At 42.3% G+C, this 19,803-nt stretch overlaps 1 protein-coding gene across 2 annotated transcripts in view; it reads right to left on the reverse strand.

Annotated features, from left to right (window-relative positions):
• The window catches only part of FBN1 (fibrillin 1), a 305,286-nt gene that overhangs the window by 159,392 nt on the left and 126,091 nt on the right, over nucleotides 1-19,803 (reverse strand). For both annotated transcript variants that reach the window (XM_073653071.1, XM_073653070.1), the window contains exons 7-10: nucleotides 13,689-13,886; nucleotides 11,319-11,444; nucleotides 3,231-3,356; nucleotides 2,948-3,106 (exon numbers count right to left, since the gene is read on the reverse strand). In XM_073653071.1, coding sequence (XP_073509172.1) covers nucleotides 2,948-3,106; nucleotides 3,231-3,356; nucleotides 11,319-11,444; nucleotides 13,689-13,886 — 609 coding nt within the window. The remainder of the gene's footprint in view (nucleotides 1-2,947; nucleotides 3,107-3,230; nucleotides 3,357-11,318; nucleotides 11,445-13,688; nucleotides 13,887-19,803) is intronic.

The raw sequence follows: 19,803 nt of genomic DNA on the forward strand, positions 1-19,803 counted from the left end.
CCCCAAGCAGAAGTGGCTACGTCTACGCACTAACCATCGTGGATCACTACTCCCGGTTCTTGGTTGTCGTCCCCGTCAAGGACTTAACAGCTCGAACAGCAGCTAGAGCCTTCCAGCAGCATTTCTGCCGTCCACACGGGTACCCGGACCAAGTGTTGACAGACCAGGGACCTGCCTTTGAAGCGGAGGTCTTCCAAGAATTCTGCACTCTGTATGGCTGCCGGAAGATAAGGACGACACCCTATCATCCGCAAACTAATGGACTTTGTGAGAAAATGAACCAGGTGGTGATAGATCTTCTGAAAACATTGCCCCTAGAAGAACGCAGTCTGTGGCCTGAGAGGCTGCCCGACCTAGTGGACCTATACAACCACATCCCGGTAGGTTCCACCAACTGTACCCCGGCTTACCTGATGAGGGCAAGACCTGGTAAGCTACCTGTTGACCTGGAGATGGGAGTCCTGACACCCGAGGACACTTCACCAGAAGCAGACTGGGACACAGAGAGGCAGCAGCAGTACCGGAAAGTACAGGAGAGCGTGGAGCGAAGTCTCTGTCAAGCTAGGGAAAGACAAGAGAAAACTTACAACCAGTATGCTCCCGCTGTTCCTCTGGTACCCGGAGAGCAGGTCTTGAAGAGGAAAAGGCGGCTCCACAAGTTGGACGATCAGTGGGAGAAGGACCCGTACATCGTACTGCCCTCAAGCCACGACAACCCAAAGGTCTGTACCATCAGTAAAGACGGAGGGGAAACCACAACCATTGTATCCTGGGATCACCTGAAGAAGTGTCCCGAACAGCTACGGAACCCTGAAGAGGAACAAGAAGACCCTCGACCCGTAGAGGAAAGGGAAGATATGGTTAGTACTGTGCTCGGAGACTTCCCTCGGTCTTGGACTCAAGTCAATGGCGCAGTTGTGGTACCCGTACTCACCTTCCTCCAACCAGCATCCCAAGCACCTACGGAGCAACAGGTAGAGCTGGAAGAACAGCCGGTCCAGGAGGCAGAAGACCCCACACCAGCAGACCAGGAGGATCAACCCTCTGCTTATAGTGAACCTGCCATGCCTCTAGTGAGCCAAAGGGCCCGTGGACAGCTGCCCAGTTTACCCTTGACAGTTCCTACACCCTGTAGTTCGGGGCTAGACAGTCAGCTCCGTAGGTCCACTAGGGCCACTAGAGGCCAGTTACCCGCACGTTGGAGGATTTGAAGTGTTTAAATTGTTTTATTTGTGGTCACCTGTCTGTTGCTTGTAAATAATTATGTGTTTCTAGTTATTTTTAGGAGTCCTTGGTGGATTTACCGGGAATCCTTGTACAATTAGTTGGAGCGTAACCCAGGATGGACTAAAAGACTGATAAGGACTCGGGGCAGGACAGACCCCTACCTGGTTACGTCTCCCTGTTTTGGTGAAATGGACACCTTTGTTTTCTTCAAAACTGCACCCGGTTGCGGACACGCCGTAACCATCTTTATGTGTTTTTCTTATTGTATTATTATTGTTTATACCTTGTTATGTTTTTCTAAAAATATGTTTAGTCCCGGAGTACTAAATTTCACTAGGGGGGAATGTGGCACCCCAGGGGTCTGGTTTCCACAGTAACGGCAATGTTATGTCTGAGAGCAGGTGGGAGGTCTCTTGGTCAGGAATCCTATGCATGCCACACCTCCTGCCCAGTCCTGGGAGGGGAAGAACTTCCCCTATATAAACCTGGGGCTGAGGCAGGGTTAGGGAGTTCAGAGGGAGAGTTGAGCCAGGAGGGCTGACAGGGAGCTGTGGCTCCGGCTGGGCCCAGCTCCTGGGCCATGCCAGAAGTAGAGAAGAGAAGCAGATATAGGAAAAGAACATCAGGAGCTCTGTGGGAGCAGTGCTACAAGGAGTCAGGGGCTGGCAGCTGCAGAGCTCACCCTGACTGAGAAGTTATCACCGGACCCGGAGTCCGAGGCTGTGGGGGACTAACTCCTATCCAGCAGCAGAAACCGACCGGCAGGGGATTGCAGGTCCTCTGGCCCAGAAACCCGAAGGCACGGTCACACGCGTGGGACCAGCACCGCCGTCGTGGAGCGGAAGCTACTAGAAGGCCCCGAGTCACCGGCCATACGGGTGAGCACCACACGGTACACTCAGGGACGTGGGCTACTTGTACCCGCCTCTAGCAAGGTAGCCGGAAGAGTATCGTTAGTTTGGGAGGCCTACAACTCCGCCTGGCCAGGGGAGATCCCATCTGCTCAAGGACTGACCAGGTCCCAATCGCTAGCCAGTACTCCGGGAGGGTCTATCTTTGTCACCAGTAAAGACCCTGAACTACACCATACTGTCTCCGAGTGGTTCCTGCTACCCCCATCATCCACGTCGGCTGCCCTGAGGCCATACCCCTCCCGTTGGGGGTTATACTATCACGCTGCACAATCCTACCACCGGCCTCAGCGGTCTGCCCTGCAGCAGCAGCTCCTTAGCTGTACTCAACGGGTGGCGTAGTCGTCCAACATCTACCGCTAATACAGCGCCACTTAGTCTGACTCCCTGGGCACGGACCGGATCACCGCCACGAGACTACAACCCTCAAGAGATCCGGCTCCGGGTAAGCTCCCGCGTGCGCAACGCAGCGCGACACAGGCCCAGGGGCGCGTCAAATACATTCCTGCCTGTTGATTTTGACCTTGGCTATGCCCCACTGGCGTTGACCTGCCTGGCTATAATGTTATCCCTCTGCCAACCTGCTCCACCTCCCAGAGGAATCTTCGTGTATGCAACCCAGGGGCCTTTACAGCAAAAGCCAGATTCCCGGATGAAGTTGAAATGATGAATACCGAAGCACACTCCGGGCCCTGCTAAGTGAAGTCACTAACTCTAAGAATGCCCATGGAAACCCCGCTAAAAGTTTCCAGATCTACAAGTGCAGTCCGGAATCACAGATGCATTGCTAAGACTGGAAGAACTCATACCTGTCCCTCGAAAAGGACATATTTCAGGTGCTCCTGCTGCTCCTGAAGACCAGCACCTTCCAGTATCACAGCAACACTGTGGCTTTGGTAGTAGCTGAGGGAGTTGATTGATACAGCGCCCATTAGTTACAGATGTGAAGCAATACCCAGGACGAGTATCTGCCATTAAGGAAAAACATGTATTACCATTGTGAGTACAGAACAGGATATACTAATAAAAACATACACTTAAAAAAAACAAAAAAAATAAAACCATGAACACATATTATATTATGAAGCTCACCTATACATCTTGATCCATCTGGTGATGTGAAGAATCCTGGGGGACACTGACAGAAGTAGCTGCCCACAGTGTTTGCACATTCACCTGACTCACAGATCCCAGGTATAGTACTACATTCATCAATATCTTCAAAAAGAAAAAAAAAGAAAGTTTTTGCATTAATTTACAATTTAAAAAAAAACATTGCAGTTTATACTGGCTAAATATATGCCAAAGGAAGATTCATTTTCCACAATTCTAACTAATAAAAGTCTATGAACGCACTTCATGAATAGAAAGCCCTACCTATGTATTGTGGACATATGACCAAAATGATGCCCAGATGTGGTATCAACCTAGTCTTAATCCACTGCCATTCTAACATATAAATTTTGCAGAGCCACAGAAATGTAATGTGTAAAAAAGTAGTATAAAAAGTAGTATAAAAATAAACCTGGGCTTGTGACACCTATCTCAGGCCCTCATATTATCACGGGAGGATGTGCAATCAATACTACTGTATATATTCATTTTCAGGCTTTGCACAAAAGTACAGTCGACACTTAAATGTTGCAATTCCTGCATGAAAATCCTTGACGAAGCCCAGAGGTGCTCTAATAATTCCAAGTGAAAGGTGTTAGATTTTTAGTAATCCGGGCAAAACTCAGTAGTAATTCCAGCTGAGTTTAACAGTAGCGAATGTCCCAGCGACTCCCCTAACTCTGTATTAGCACTGAGCACTAAAAGAGGCCTTGGGGAACATTAGTGGTTTAGGAAAACACATCCATGGTTTGTGAAATAATGCAGCATATGTATTCATTTTGGACGTCCCTGGCTCATGCACTTCTCTGTTGACACAGCTCTCACGATTAGGGCTGGTAAAATGGGATTGGTAGGAAATTCCACAGGCAGTGTTTTGGCTGAATGTAAACTACACGTCACTAACCTATGCACAGTAAAAGCCATTGAATCTGCCATCCATGATGCCCAACAGGTGCTGGACTGTCTAACATTTCAGATTAGTGGAAATGCAGAGAGCAATCCTATGACTAATGCTAAGTATACACGGCCATATTTTCATCTGTATTATCACCCATATGCCATAAATACGGCATTCCTTTTTATGCAACAGCATGGAATAAAATTTACAAGACCAAATACATTTTCCTATGTTAAGAATTGCAATGTATCCATAAAAATCAGATGCAATACAGCTGAAATGGGATGTGATGCGTTTTTTTGGGGCGTACCCATAGTTTTGAATGGGCGTGTCTCACCTGAAATAAGGAAGAGAATATGAAAGGATCATTTTTGTCACGTGAATATTTGGTCAATATGAAAAAAAACTGTTTTCTGATCATACTGAACAACATTGATCCTAGGGCTGGCCATATGATGTCGGTTTTTACAATGGACAGTACTTGGATCGAGAAAACGGTGAAAGGCTACCGTATGAGTATTACCATCCAAGAGACACAGATCTTTCTTTTTCTCAGGTGCATTCATTTCTTTCCCTTAAGCAGGTAGATTGTCTGAAACTTTTTTATCCATTCACTTTTAGTAAAGGATAAGTTATAAATTGATGAAATTTGGATGGAACTCCCGAAGTACAACGTTTCTCTTCCATGTTTCATCTGTTTTACACAGATCCTCATAGAGTTTAATGTCTGAGTCTGATACACAAAACAAATGAGAATAGGACATGTATGTAAAGGAGAGAAGAGGATAGGCACATTGAAGGAATGAATAAGCTTTATTCCACATCAGTTATAAAATTAAAATCCACATGATAATGGTTGAAAAAAAACAATAACTATTAGAATGTGGATTTTAATTTTACAACTGATGTGGAATAAAGCTTGAGGATTTTATTAATTCCTTGAATGTGCCAATCCTTTTTTCTTCTTCATATACATTCACTGCTGGTCAGGAGTTTTGGAATGGCACCCATCATTATACCAACAAGACTCATTCTTAATGCATGGTGTGCAGCATATATATGCTTTGAGAATAGGACATGCTCTGAGTTTCACGGACCAGAGACAAGGATCTGTTTTTAAAACTGATGTGTAAATGGATCAATGAAATTCTATGGGTCAGTGTGCACACGGACATGTCACATGGATGTGTGAATGGAGCCCAAGTCATCAGCTGATGAGATACTTCATTTTATGCTACATCGTCAGTATGTTATAGGCAGATGATGAATTTATGAAAAATGTATTCAAAGCTTAAGTAATTAAAAAGTTAACCTACATTTTTCTTTTCTGTCAGTTTGATAACAATGTTATATGGCTATTAGTAACATCTGCTTCTCACCACTCTATCTAATAAAAACAGCATGTACACTATTCAGGACTTCTGGAAGCATAAGTAACAACACTGTTGGTGATATTAGCGTAGCCAACAGGTATTTATTTTATTTCCTTCTATTAGGCCATTAATTCCACAGTGCTTTACAGACATCATCATCGCTGTCCCCATTGGCGTTCACAAACTAATTATGTATGTCTTTGGAGGGTGGGAGGAAACCCAGGTAAACACAGGAAGGACATACAAACTCCTTGCAGATGTTGTCCTTGGTGGGATTTGAACGCAGGATCTCAGAGACGCAAGGCAACAGTGCTAACTGCTGAGCTACCGTGCTGCCCCATATAGCACTCTCAATTCCTACTCAGCTCGGCTGAGTTCAATGGCAAGAAACAGGTTATCTGCTGCCAGACACCTTTGGCAGTGACTTTTCTGCAAGGAAGAACAAAAGGATTGGGTGCTTGAATGCAACATGCCCAATCCCTCTCTCCCGCGATACTATGTGGCAGTGAAGAATGAGGTGACCCCATTAGATGGCCATCTGGTTCCATCAAAATGACAGGTTTGGTGACTTTAAAGGGGTATTTCCATCACCAAGCTCCTATCCCAATTTGTAGTAGGTGTAATAAAAATAATATTAGCAAATACCTCCAATTAGAAATATCTATGGTTATGACCACTCATAGTGACAGTTAGTAATAATTAGCTGTTAGTGGTTGTAACCACGTATACCTAAGCTACTGCAATGCCCTGCACATGGGGTAAGTGACATAGAGAATGAAAAGAACTATACTATATATTCTATTACTAAGGGCAGTTATGCCAGAAACGCATAAGAATCACTCTGTATTTTTTAACGGATTAAATAAATGGAAGCTTTATTTAAGTACCGATCCTTTTTTCTGTCTTTGCTATATATTTAAGCTACTGCAATGCCCTGCACATGGGGTAAGCGACATAGCGAATCAGAAAAACTATACATTTCTAATTGGAGGTATTTGCTAATATTATATTATCATTATTATTATTATTATTACTACACCTACTACATATTGGGAAAGGATCTTGGAGATGGACATACCCCTTTAATTCAGTATATATGAGGCAATAAGGAAGTGGTCTTATACAATTTGCTCAGCTTCACAAATCCCCAGCAACCAAATGTTATCGCCAGGAAAAACTCCGGCTGGCTGCAGCAGCAGAACTGTACTATTGCATGTTAGGCATTGAAATAACAGTAGTGGGTATGTAAAAAAATCAGATAATACTAAAAACAATGTGAGCACAAAGCAAATAATAATTGTTGTAATGATTATAATAAAGGCCTGGACATATGTAAATTAGCAAACAGATCCATGACCTCTCTGAAATACATGTACGGTAAAAGAATAAGTAGAATATTGCAAATTGTTAGTGTCTAACGCTTGTGGTCACCGATGGGCACCAACTATCTGAAATAACCATCAATATGCTCAGTGCACGGTTGTGTATTGCCAGCTAAACATTTTCCCACAATGCCGCATTGTGGCTAATCCTGACCCCTTACATGTCTGTGGTTGGACTGGTGACCACTGGAAAAATATTTGTGAGAACCTTGGTTCTGGACGGTTTCATTTGAAATAAATGTTTAAATTCTGTTGATTGTGTCTGACCTCAAAATTCAAATGAAAGCCACATGTATCACAAAGAAGTGGTTCACAATGGAGCCTGTTATAGACGGTACAATTTACCCTCCAGATTGCACCTCCAATATGGCTGTGGTGAAGGGGCTGTAATTTACTCCGCACAGCAGCCATACGCTAGTCTAGATGTTTCTAGGTATATTAATCTGTGAAGGAAACATTACATATTATTACAGATGGCCAGCTGGTAAACCACTATCTTTCCTCTATAATTGAGGTTAGGCAAAGCATCCTGCTTGAGGTGACAGATAAACCTTGTATATACTCTGATGCACGTATTTTGAAGTTACTTGGTAAATGTCAGACATGTTTATGCCTCATGTATCTTACCCCCTTTCTACCACGGCCAATTTTAGTTTCTGTACTTTTGTTTTTTTCCTCCCCTTCTTTCAAGAGCCATATCCATATGAATGCGTGATTTTTTGTGCGAATTGTAGTTTTGACACCATTCATTTTTATCACATAATATACTGAAAAAGCTGCGGTGCGGTGAAATTGGAAAAAATACACAATTACACCAATACCAAACTTGTATAGTTTATCTTATATTTTAGGAGTAAAAAATATGTTCAGAAATTTGGAAAAAAAACTTGTCGTCTTCTGTTACCATTTTCTGATACTCCTAACTTTATTAGTTCCCTGGCAATGCACAGTATTGCAGTTGGAGGGTTTGGTACTCACTCAGATGCTTTAGAGGTAGGCACAAGAGTCAGTTTCTTAAAAAATGTCCAAGGCAGGTTCATTCAGACTTCATAAACCGCACTTGGAAGATAAACAGTAGACAGCCTTGTCCGGCACAAAGTAACAAAACAGGAAAATAACTAGTCCATACAATACTGCGGGTTCGCCCGCTCAGAGTCAGTGTTCTGTAGGACAGACAAGCTGGAGGTCTCCACATCTCCAGCCACAGACACTGAATGAGACACTCAGTCTCCATTTTATACACACACCCTAGGGTGGGGATATGTGAACAGTCAATCCCACCCGTCTGTTATGACTGCTCATAATTCCTGGCCTTGATACGCCCTATTAACCCTCTCAGCACTGTGTGTGCTGGAGCATGCTTTCCCGGTTTTACATCACTGAAGCTCCCAACCTCAGCGATACATATCTCCCCTAAAGGATATGTCCGGCGGCCATCTTACACAGTATATAGACAAAATGTCAATCTCAAAATCTTAGTGCTACCATGAAGACTGGAGTTTATAGAAGCAGAAAGATGACATCCATGGGGGCTTTTTCCAAGCTCACAGCTGCCATGTCGACACATTGACACCACATGAACGTGGCGTGGGGTGGATGAGCTTCATAGTAGCACATAAATGGTGGCCATGGAAACCTTCTGCAAGCCACAAGGTGAAATAGCAACCTATTGGCACCCCACGATTGCTTAGTAGAGGGCCAATGAGTTTCCTTTTAGCTTGCTAGTCATTGCAATGTTAATCGCGAGCAGTATACGAATGCAATCTGTGTGGTGTCGGTGATAGCCACTAACCCATAGACTTGTATTAATAGTTTTCATCCATGGTGCCAGACACTTCTGGTGCATGAACAAAAACCATGGACATGTGAATAGTGGCAAAAGATTTTAATGGGTAAGTGTTCTATCGGTGAAAAACACAGATAGATGTACATGAAACCTGGAAGTCTGAATGAGGCGAGGCCTTAAAGGTGTTATCCACTAGTAGGACCACCCCCTTCTTGATCTAAATGTTTGGCCCCGATAAAATAATAAAGCCTATACTTACCTCCCATGCTTGCGCCGTTCCAGCAGAGCAGTGACTCCTGGTCCAGGGACTCACGTGCTGTTGTTGTGACACGAGAGCCCGGGGCCCAATCAGCGCTGGCGTCGATGTCCCCGCCTTCAGACAAATTGAACATGAAGAGGAAGTGTGGGCTGCAGCTGATCTCTGACTTCCTCTTCATGTTCAATTCTACAGTAGGTGGGGACAGTGACACCATCGCTGATTGGGCACCGGGATCACATTTCACAAAAATAACACGGGAGACCCGTGGAGAGCGAGTGCTGACACCACGGGAACAGCGCCGGCACTGGAGGGGAGTATAAGCTTTATTAATTTATCATAGTGGACAACTTCTTTAATACCATAGAAACAAAACCCAGAAAACTGTGTTGGAACATTTTTGTCACTTTTTAGCCCTACCTGAATTTTTCTGTGTTTTTCAGTACATTATTTGAAAAAATGAATGATGTCGTCATTTAAAACTTCAACTCATCCGGCAAAAAAACATGTTGTTGGAAACAAAAAAGTTATTGCCCTTTGAGGAAGGGGACAAAAAAAAAGCGCAAAATGAAAATGTATTTTCTTGATTTTCTTGTTCATATTCCATTATAGGGACATATGATGCACTTAGTTCGATATTCCTCACTAACACTGCTCGTATAGGCACCGCACACTCTCTGCCATGTGCATGGGGACTAACACTAATTTATTTCATTTTCATGCACAACTTACAAGCAAACTGTCACCAAATTGCACAATACAAACTGTATGCATTATTACAGTAAGGGTATGTGCACACATGTTGTGTTTTTTTCTGCTCGTTTTCTGCACCACAATCTGCATGAAATCAGCTGATAACTTTTCTCTGGCAGAGGATTAGCTGCGTCAAAAACGCAAGTTTAGCTGCGTATTTTGTTGCGCTTTTTCCACTGTCCTTCTGTCTCTATTTAGTAATGCACATAAAGTTCTGTGAAAAAAAAGACTTCCATTCTATTTTGCCATCAAAAATGCTGCAAATACGCAGCAAAATACACAGGTCTGTTTTTTTTGGTGCGTTTTTGCGGCGTATTTGGAGCGTTTTTTCATCCCCCCCATTACTTCCTATGGGTGAAAAAACACTGAAAAAAATGCTGAAAAAACACTGAAAGAAGTGACGTCACTTCTTTCAGCGTTTTTCTAATCACTGAAAATAGGCAGCAAACAAAAAGCAACATGTGGGAACAGTGAATTTTGGTTTCTCATAGACTTTGCTGGTACTGCCAGACGCAGCTGAAAATTTACATAAAAATCTGCAGCAAATCACAACGTGTGTGAACATACTCTAAGGCCATGTTCACAAGTTCAGTATTTGGTCAGTATTTCACATCAGTATTTGTATGCCAAAATCAGGAGTGGAACAATCAGAGGAAATGTAGAATAGAAACACGTCACCACTTCTGTATTTATCACCCACTCCTGGTTTTGGCTTACAAATACTGACCAAATACTGAGTGTGTGAACGTGGCCATACTGTGAAAATCTTTGGCAATTGCTGTAAAATCCTCTAATTCAAATGAGCCTTTGTTAATATCAGGCAGGGAAGCAAAAAAAAAAGATTATATAGCAATTTTTTAATGGATTTCAGTACATAAGTCTCAACATGTCTATTCAGAAATCTGGTGAAACACCTGAAAAAAAAATTAAACTATAGTATATAATGTGGTGGTTTATGAGGGTCTGTTTAAAAAACACGCCTTCGTAAAACCAATATATACTGTATGTTAAAGCTGAATTCATTTTTTTCAATATTCACATAACAATGGAATCCATTGGGTATAATCCTTACTAACAGTATTGTAGATACTTCTGAATTTTATTATAATAATTGTGATAATTGTTTCTGGTGTTAAGGTGCTAATCCTGCAAGAAATAATAGCAGACTCTGAGCAGATGTCAGATATTTACAGCAGTCATCCGCTGGGTCCCTTTGGTCAGTCCACAATACAGTATGAGTATCATGAGACAGTTAGGGCCTCTCCTGGCAAACAGTCTTGTAGATGTTTCCAGAAACCCCTCCTATGATCACATCATGTAAGGAGGGAACACGGACCCACGAAACACACCGTGAGGACATATCACACTGTGATCTCCAAGCAGCTGCACTTTTCCATCCCAGCCCTGTGAAATGAATCCTCTGAAGACCGAGCTTCACTCAATTTTCTTTGTATCATAATCCAGATTACAAGTCTCCTGTTCAACATGTGCAAATGAAATATGAAGCAAAGGGCCAATAATCAGTATTAATGATGCAGGAAACTGATTAAGATGTTTTAGGATTCCTGAAAAAAAAGTGAACTGGTTTATTTATACTGATGAGCCTGGAAACACCTTACCTTCACATTTTTGTGTTATTTCATTAAACTTGTGTCCAGCTGGGCATTTGCACTCGAAAGATCCCACAGTATTAATGCAATTTCCTCCTTGACACATCCCAGGGATTGCTTGGCATTCATCCACATCTGCCCCAAGGAAGGAGAACAACAAAAAACACAAAAAGGTTGAAAACGTCCCCCAGTATGACCTGTTACCACGAATCATTCTTAAAGATGCTGTCCACTACTATTAACAATGCCCCCATGCATTTAAATTGTGCCAACAAGTGTTTTTGTAAACACCTTGCGTGTTCTTTACTGCCTGTGAGCGGCGTTGTCGCTGACCACTCACAGGCATCACGTGACCCCTGGCTGACATCCGCTGATGTCACGTCACGTTCCGGCTTAAGTGGGGCGTGACCCAGTGATGCGCTCCCTCCCGATTGATGGGCTGTGGGCGAGGTTTACCCGTGAGTCACAGCCAGCATCCACCGTGAGCTTTCCCTCTCCTCATTCATTGGGAAAGCGTGCGGTGGATGCTGGACTGTGGTTTGATCAGACCATGACCCTGTACGGTCAGACACAGCCATTACACAGTACACAGCAGGGGCACATTTATAAGATTATCTCAGCACAGGAACATTTTTTAACACATCCAGTTTGAGAACTTATTATTATTCCAATATCTATTAATTAAAATGTACTTTGTTCATAGGACAACCCCTTTAATAGCATATGTAAACTATCTGTCCGCACTTTCATTCGAATGCCAACCAACTATGGTGAGAAGCTTGTGGAAAGATATCTCAAACATTTGACCCAAGTCATTCAGTTTAAGGGCAATGGTGCCAAATACTAATGAAATGTATGGAAACTTTTGACTTTGCAGTAAGTAATAAAAATGCCTTAAAACATTCTCTCTCATTATTCTGGCATTTGGCAAATATTAAAAATGACGGTAATCCTAATTGACCTAAAACGGGAAAGGTTTATTCTGATTTCATGTCAGATATTGAGAAAAACATGCATATATGTCTTTTTATATAGTGTATGTAAACTTCTGGTTTCAACTGTAAGTAAATCCTGAATTGAAATGTATATCTTATTAGGAAGAAATTGGTATATTAATTGCAGTAAAAGGTTTTAATTTCAGGGGGATCTACAGCAGATCTGGTATGCGTGGGCTGAAGGGAAGATTTGGCAATTGTGCTTTTTTACGCTGTTTTTGGATATAGCACTGTTTCCTGACAGCCGGCTAAGAGCTCCCACTTGTACATAAGCATGGGGCATCTGTAAGTCTTCCTCTCAGTTTTTTTCTAAGGATCTTCCCCATGGCAAAAAAGTTAGTTACTATTAATGTACTAAATGGTTTGAGCTTGAATTTAATAAAAGAGAATAGTAGTTAGTAAGTTTCATACAGTTCCTATAAGGTTACATGCACAATCATGGCCTTAGATCTCACTGAGTAAGGCGCTGGCTCGAGAGTTGGCTTGTAAACAGAATTAACCTTAGGCCTATTCTCTTTGTAGTACTTCATTGAATGACTTCCTCATGGCACATCTAATGGCGTAATAGAACTGTGGCACACAAACTTCCCAGTAAAGAGACTCTACGTTCTGAATCCTCAGATCAGAAACTAGATAGTCTGGGCTGAATTCTACTTTATTCTGCTTTTTTGATGCATTTCATTTTTTTTTAGGTACCTAAGTGAAAAACTTACATTATAACTTTACAAAATTCCCCCACGGTGCTGGAAAGTTAGATTACTCAACAATTTAGTATACGACTGCCTCTGTTAACTTTCTTCAGTTTCCTGCCAGACATCCAGACAATAAAAGAATTTATACAGCTGGAAGTATTAGACCAAAAGCCAAAAACTGTGTCAGAGCTCTCTATCAGGAGGCATGCTCAGGAATAAGTGAGGAACATCTGGGCGACTGCAAGGATCTGAACCAACTGCATACTCCAGCGGAATGAAATGTCAGAGACATAGGCGGATAAGCAACTTTTCACAAGTCAAACCAAACAATCTGTCAGCTGTTTAATGAGAGGCAATAATAATTTTGCATGTATTCCATTATATTTCTGCTTTATTTGAAATAAAACTTCTCTATCTGAGGTCATGTTAAATTATCTTCTTTTCTGACGGAATGAGGGAGTTCTTGGCAGGGAGAAATTCATTAAGGCTTTGGCTCGTCCGTCTGACCCGAGTTGCTAATGCCCCCCTTTAACATCACACAGTCACTCAGTCATGAGGTAATGCATTTGACAATGATTTTCCATTCTTCATGCACAGGCTGGGGTATGAAACAAGGCATGCTGTCCAAAGCCCTGTAATTCTATCAACATTAAGACATTAGCAGTTTCAACAGCTCCACGTATTTTACATACCTTGACACGCTCCTGTTCGGATGTTTGGAATAAATCCACGACGACAGGGATGTGGTTGGGCCGGGCACATCTCACAAGGGTGGCCCCATGCTCTCCCCACTGTAGCGCAGCACAGCGTCTTCGTGCACACTATACCTGTCAGCTGTCCTTGGCACATTTGGTTGCTCACAATAGAGAAGCAAGGTCCTGTCCTGTAATCTTGAAATAGAAAACAAGAGGTACTTTAGAAACAGGCCCTTAATAACAATACAGTAGATGCAAAATTATTTTACTTATTGGAAGGACTGTCTACATATAGATCTGCTTAAAAAGATTATTCTCATATTATGAAATTGGAGAATTGCATAAACGGTGAACCGAAAAGAAATCGTAGTGCGTAAACATGCTGCAGCATGTATTCGTATCTACGCTTTGCATAAATTTCCACATAGGCCTCCTGATGAACCTAATGAACATCGAAACGCGTCGAGGCGACTTCAAAGAGAGCAATCTATCAATTGACTCTTGTGCATCTATATACATTTCTATTATTTTTATGCTAGGAATATCATTGTATTAGAATAGGCAGTCATCTATTTTTCTGCTATAGCTCACTTGTTAAGGCATAGCAGGGACAGCCGCCATTGAGTGGGGGTGCAAACCTCCGCCTGAGGCAGGATCATATTAGAGTTTTACCAGAGCAATTTAAGTCCACTCTATAGATGTACCATTAAGAATTATTGGTTATCCATTTACTGTTTTTTAATACATGGGCATTGTTGTGTTTTAAGAGAAGTGAATAAAAATATTGATTTTAGAGGATTTATATGTTTACACGTCATATTATGAAAATAAACAAGTTCGCAATTGGATTACTTTTTCTGTCTGCTGTCGCTCTCCTGCTATGAAAGCTTTTATGTTAAAGCTCATGGCCATGGAGATCGGCCACCAAAGCCTGTATGCACAGTAGCTGGATTCCAGGCTGAAGAGTTAACTCATATGACACCAGTCAGCTTTCTCCAGCCAATTGATTTCTATAAAGCACTTAGCTGCTCACTTTCTCTTGGCTTCTGATCCAGAGCTTTTGTTATCAGTCCTGCAAAATCACAAGTCCCACCCCTACCCCTGGGCAGTTTCCAGACCAGTTCTCATATTCACTGTTCACTTAAGATATGCTTACTCAAAGGCGCTGTTATATTTATATGTAAATATATAGGCTTAATAACTGAGTGGGACACAGAGCTGTCACACAAAAAGGAGTGTCCGCCCCTCAGCAACAAGAATGTGAAGAAGTTGGAGAGCAGGGACAATCTCAGCTGGCTCAGCCGCTGATTCCCCTGCTTCATTTCAACTCTCCTCAACAAAGCAGCTTTTACATTGTCAACTGGGTGTCACTCCAGACGTCATGCTGATTGACAGCTGGCTTTCCACAGTTAGGCAGCGGGGAGATGCCTGTCAATCAGCATGACATCGGCAGACAGAGAAGCCCCGTCAACAGAGCATAGCGGAAGAGAAGATGCTGCTCTGTCGATGTGACATTAGTGGAAGCTGTAGAATCGCTGTCAGAAGTGGTTCATAACCACTCTGAGCCGGCAGAGATTGACGCTGAGAAGAACAGGACAATAGTAAGCAACTGTAAGCTCTTAGCCTCATACGCAAAAATAGTAAAACTTACTCTTTTAAGTATGCTAATCTAAGCAAAGATTGGACAGGAAATTTTACAATGCAAGCTGCATATTAAATAGATTGCTTAGACTTAATGAAACTTGTTTATTTACTTTGAGAATTATTCTGCAGTCCTGATATTAGTATGAGCATTTTAGGAGAACAACAGAAATAGCTCATGAGTCCAAGGGTATTCATTCTCTACCCAGCCTGACTGAGAGCTGCAGCGGGAGGGACACCAAGGAGGTGTTAGTCAGGCTGGGTAGTCAAAGTTTCAGTAAGTCTGACTGCAATAAAAGGATTATGCAGACAACCTGAAATAGATTTTCAAAGTAAATACAGTATCATTATCAGATCAGATCTAAGACATCTAATGGGCATCTTGGATGAGCCTGAAACTCTAGTTGGCTTGGTGCAATATATTATTACATGCTGTTTTAAAAAGAATTGGTTGTAAGCAGAATAAAAATTTAGCAAAAAGAAGCTCTGATCTTGCGGCACTTTACTATTGCGGACTGTTAGCTTGCACTGCACTCTTTGCATTTTCCAAAGTATGAAGAGAAGGCAAGACAGAGTTTCTCCACACATAAGAAGTCTCGCGAACTAAAGAGTAACCTGTTTGGAGTTTTGAAACATTGGAAAGTGGACTCACTTTTTTACTGGATCATCTGAGCTAAGTTCCAAGACTGCAAATCACGCTACTATGTAATGTTGTTTTGTATTTGGAGTGTGACCAACTCTGTTTAGTTGCTGTGACTTGGAAATGTCATTCCAGTGACTTTTCTTTTAATAGATTTTGTCTGTTTTATTCCTTATGGCCCAAATAAACGTTCATGTGTATAAGTGTTGGGAAAGATAGCTCAGGGACGCCATCTAATCTGTATAAACAGCCTAAGCCTTGAATTTCTACACCGGATTTTGTAGCAAAATATATGTTGACTTTGTAATTTACAATTCCAACACATGTAAACATAAAAAATTATTTCTGACAATAAATGGGTGGTTAACCCTTTAGTGCCAATTATGTCCTTAATGACCAAGCCAAATTTTACAATTTTGACCAGTGTCACTTTATGAGGTAATAACTCTGGAACGCTTCAACAGATCCCACTGATTCTGATTCTTGTGTTTATTTGAGAAAAAAATGGAAATTTGGCGAAAATGTTGCCATTTTCAAACTTTGAATTCTTATGCCCTTAAATAAGGGAGGTATAACATTTCCCATATGTCTACTTTACATCAGCACAATTTTTTTTTTGGGTTAGGAAGTTATACGGGTTAAAAGTTGACCAGCGATCTCATTTTTCCAACAAAATTTACAAAACCATTTTTTTTGGAACCACATCACATTTGAAGTGACCTTGAGGGGTGTAGTTTCCAAAATGGAGTCACTTGTGGGGGGTTTCCACTGTTTAGGCACATCGGGGTTCTCCAAACGCAACATGACGCCCGCAGACCATTCCATCAAAGTCTGCATTCCAAATGTCACTCCTTGCTTTCTAAGACCTGCCATACGCCCAAACAATAGTTTTCCCCTACATATGGGGTATCTCTGTACTCAGGAGCAATTGCACAACAAATTGTGGTCCATTTTCACCTGTTACCCTTGTGAAAATAAAAAAATTGGGGCTAGAAGTACATTTTTGTGTGAAAAATATGATTTGTTTTATTTTCACGGCTCATCTTTATAAACTTCTGTAAAGCACCTGGAGGTTCAAGGTGCTCACCAGGTATCTAGATACATTCCTCAAGGATTTTATCTAGTGGTATAGTGAGCATTTTGAAACCATAGGTACTGCACAGAATTTGAACAACATTAGGTCGTCATATTGAAAATTTTCATTTTTTTCATGAAAATGTAGATTTAGCCCCAAATTTTTCATTTTTACAATGGAAAATAGGAGAAAATGGACCCCATAATTTGTTATGCAAATTTCTCCAGAATGCGATGATGCCATATATGTCAGAAATTACTGTTAGGCCACACGTCAGGGCTGAGAAGGAAAAATCACTACTCGGCTTTTGGAGCATAGATTTTGGTAGAATAGTTTGTAGCAGAAAAACCCCAAAAATGACCCAATTGTAGAAATTACGCATCTCAATGAATTCATCTATGGCTGCAGTGACTATTATGCAACATCCACGCCAGGCTTTATCCTGGAGAATTCCAAATATGCCAGTTTAGTGCTCATATATTGTGCCCCCATAAAGTGTAGTACCCCCATATATTGTAGCGCCCCATACATTTCTTCTGGTGACACACACCCCATAAATTGTTAAGTGCGCTCTCTCCGCTACAATAATGCCAAGCATGTGGCTGCTTACTGCAGTTTAGGCACAGAGACTCAGAAGGAGGGGGGCATTTGGATTTGGGAGCGCAGAATTCACTGTATTTTATTTGAGGGGGTGGGAGCCATGTCACTTTTCCAGAGTCTTTATTCTATCAGTAACGTGGGACCCTCTATAGTTCCAGTGACAGACCTGAGTGGGGGCTGGTTTTGTGTGGGATAAATTAGGGGTTTTATTGGTAACATTTTGGAGCACATAATTTTCGATTGCTTTCAGAATAAGTCTGGATTGCCGGTCTACGCTGAGCACTTACGTTGGGGTTTCTGTGTAAATCCCACAAAAATGTGATTCAGATGAAACCTCCAATGGAACCACCCACCCTAATGAGGCAGATGGAGACACTTTGTACTCCATTTGGCATCTGCTCCGGTGGTCTCCATCTTTTTAGGAGTGCACAGATCTTGATTTTTGCAGGCTGGTTTGGCATTTTTATTTCTGAAATTTTTTTTTTACACTCAACTTTTTGATCGCTTTTTATTCACTTTTTTGTGAGTCAGTATGATGAAAAAGCAACATTTTTGGTGTGTTTTTTCTTTATTTTTTTTATGGCATTCGTCAAACGGAATAAATAACGTGACAGTTTTATAGAGCGGGTCGTTCTGGATGCAGCGATACCAATTATGTGTACGGTTTTTCGTTTATTTTTGCTTCATCACAAATGTTGTCCTATCCGTGCCTTGTGATAGGTCACTGTGCTTTCAGGGATCTGCCTACTATTTTACATACTGACTTTGTAATTTCTGTGTCACATTGAAATTTACCTTCCCAAAATGGCCGATGCGGCTCCCAGCGCATGCGCAGTAGCATCTCTCATTTGCCGATAGATGCTACTGCGCATGCGCGGGCACCATTTTGCTTTTAGAAACAGAATTTGGGTGTAGCAATATGGCGTGGCGTGTGCGCAGTAGCATCTCTCGGCTACCGAGAAATGCTACTGCGCAAGCGGCCATATTGCTGCAGGTAAATTTATTTTTCTTTCAGTAACACGGCACCGCTTAGCTAGTGTGCATGCGCATATGTCATTTTGCTAGAGGAAAAAGAAATTTGCCTGCAGCAATATGGCCCATGCCGCCCTCGCTTGCACAGTAGCATTTTCCGATCGCCAAGAGATGCTGCTGCGCATGGGCGGCACCATATTGCTGCGCATGGGCGGCACCATATTGCTGCATCCAAATTCTTTTTCCTGAAGCAAAACGGCACGCGCGCGTGTGCAGTAGCATCTCGGCAACCAAAAGATGCTACTGCGCATGCGTGGCGGCCATATTGGGGGATGTAAATTTTCACTTTCAGAAATTACACAGGCAATATTTAAAACAGTAGGCAGGTCACTTAAAGCACAGTGACCTCTCAGAAGGCACAGATAGGAATACATAATGAGAGCACCAGAGCACATGCATATCATTATGGCAGAACTGAAAATAAAAGAATCACTGGACGGATTTCATCATCAAAGGTATAATTTTACTCAGTGTAACGGCGCCCACCTGACAGTGTATGTAGTTTACTAAACACAATCCTGCTGACAAGTGCACTTTAAGGCTGCGTGCCCACGTAGCGTTTTTCAAGCGTTTACGCTGCGGAATTTCCGCAGCGTAAACGCTTGTTAAACGCTAGGTAATCCGCTCCCCATGGTCCCCAAGGGGATTCCGCATGTTCTATGCCCACGCTGCGGATTTTTCCGCAGCGTTTATGCTGCGTTCAAAAATCCGCAGCATGTTCATTAATTTTGCGTTTCCGCAAGCGGAATTGCCTTGTGCAATGCATTAAAAACGCAAGGCAATTCCGCATGTGGTAAACGCGCGATAAGCGCGCGATAAACGCGCAATAAACGCGTGCGGAATTCCGCATGCGTTTTTCCGGGAGAGGACATGCGGAAATGAAGCAGAAATTTTCTGCTTCATTTCTGCAACGTGGGCACATAGCCTTAAATCCCAACTCTGCAGGGTTTGATTAGAGGCACCTGCATAGCTTTTTACTGGAAGCAGGAAGTAGGTTCACTTGGTGTGCAGTGTGCTGGGGAACTGAGCATTGTGTAGATTCTTCTGGGAGCTGCAGAGTACTGTATGTTACAGACTAAACTGAGACAGGTGAAGTGCCAGGTCTGCTGCATCGGTGAGAGACT

The sequence above is a fragment of the Phyllobates terribilis genome, unplaced genomic scaffold, assembly GCF_046119375.1.
Source record: "Phyllobates terribilis strain yellow unplaced genomic scaffold, ASM4611937v1 Scaffold_11__3_contigs__length_659146591, whole genome shotgun sequence".
In the NCBI taxonomy this organism is placed as follows: Eukaryota; Metazoa; Chordata; class Amphibia; order Anura; family Dendrobatidae; genus Phyllobates; species Phyllobates terribilis.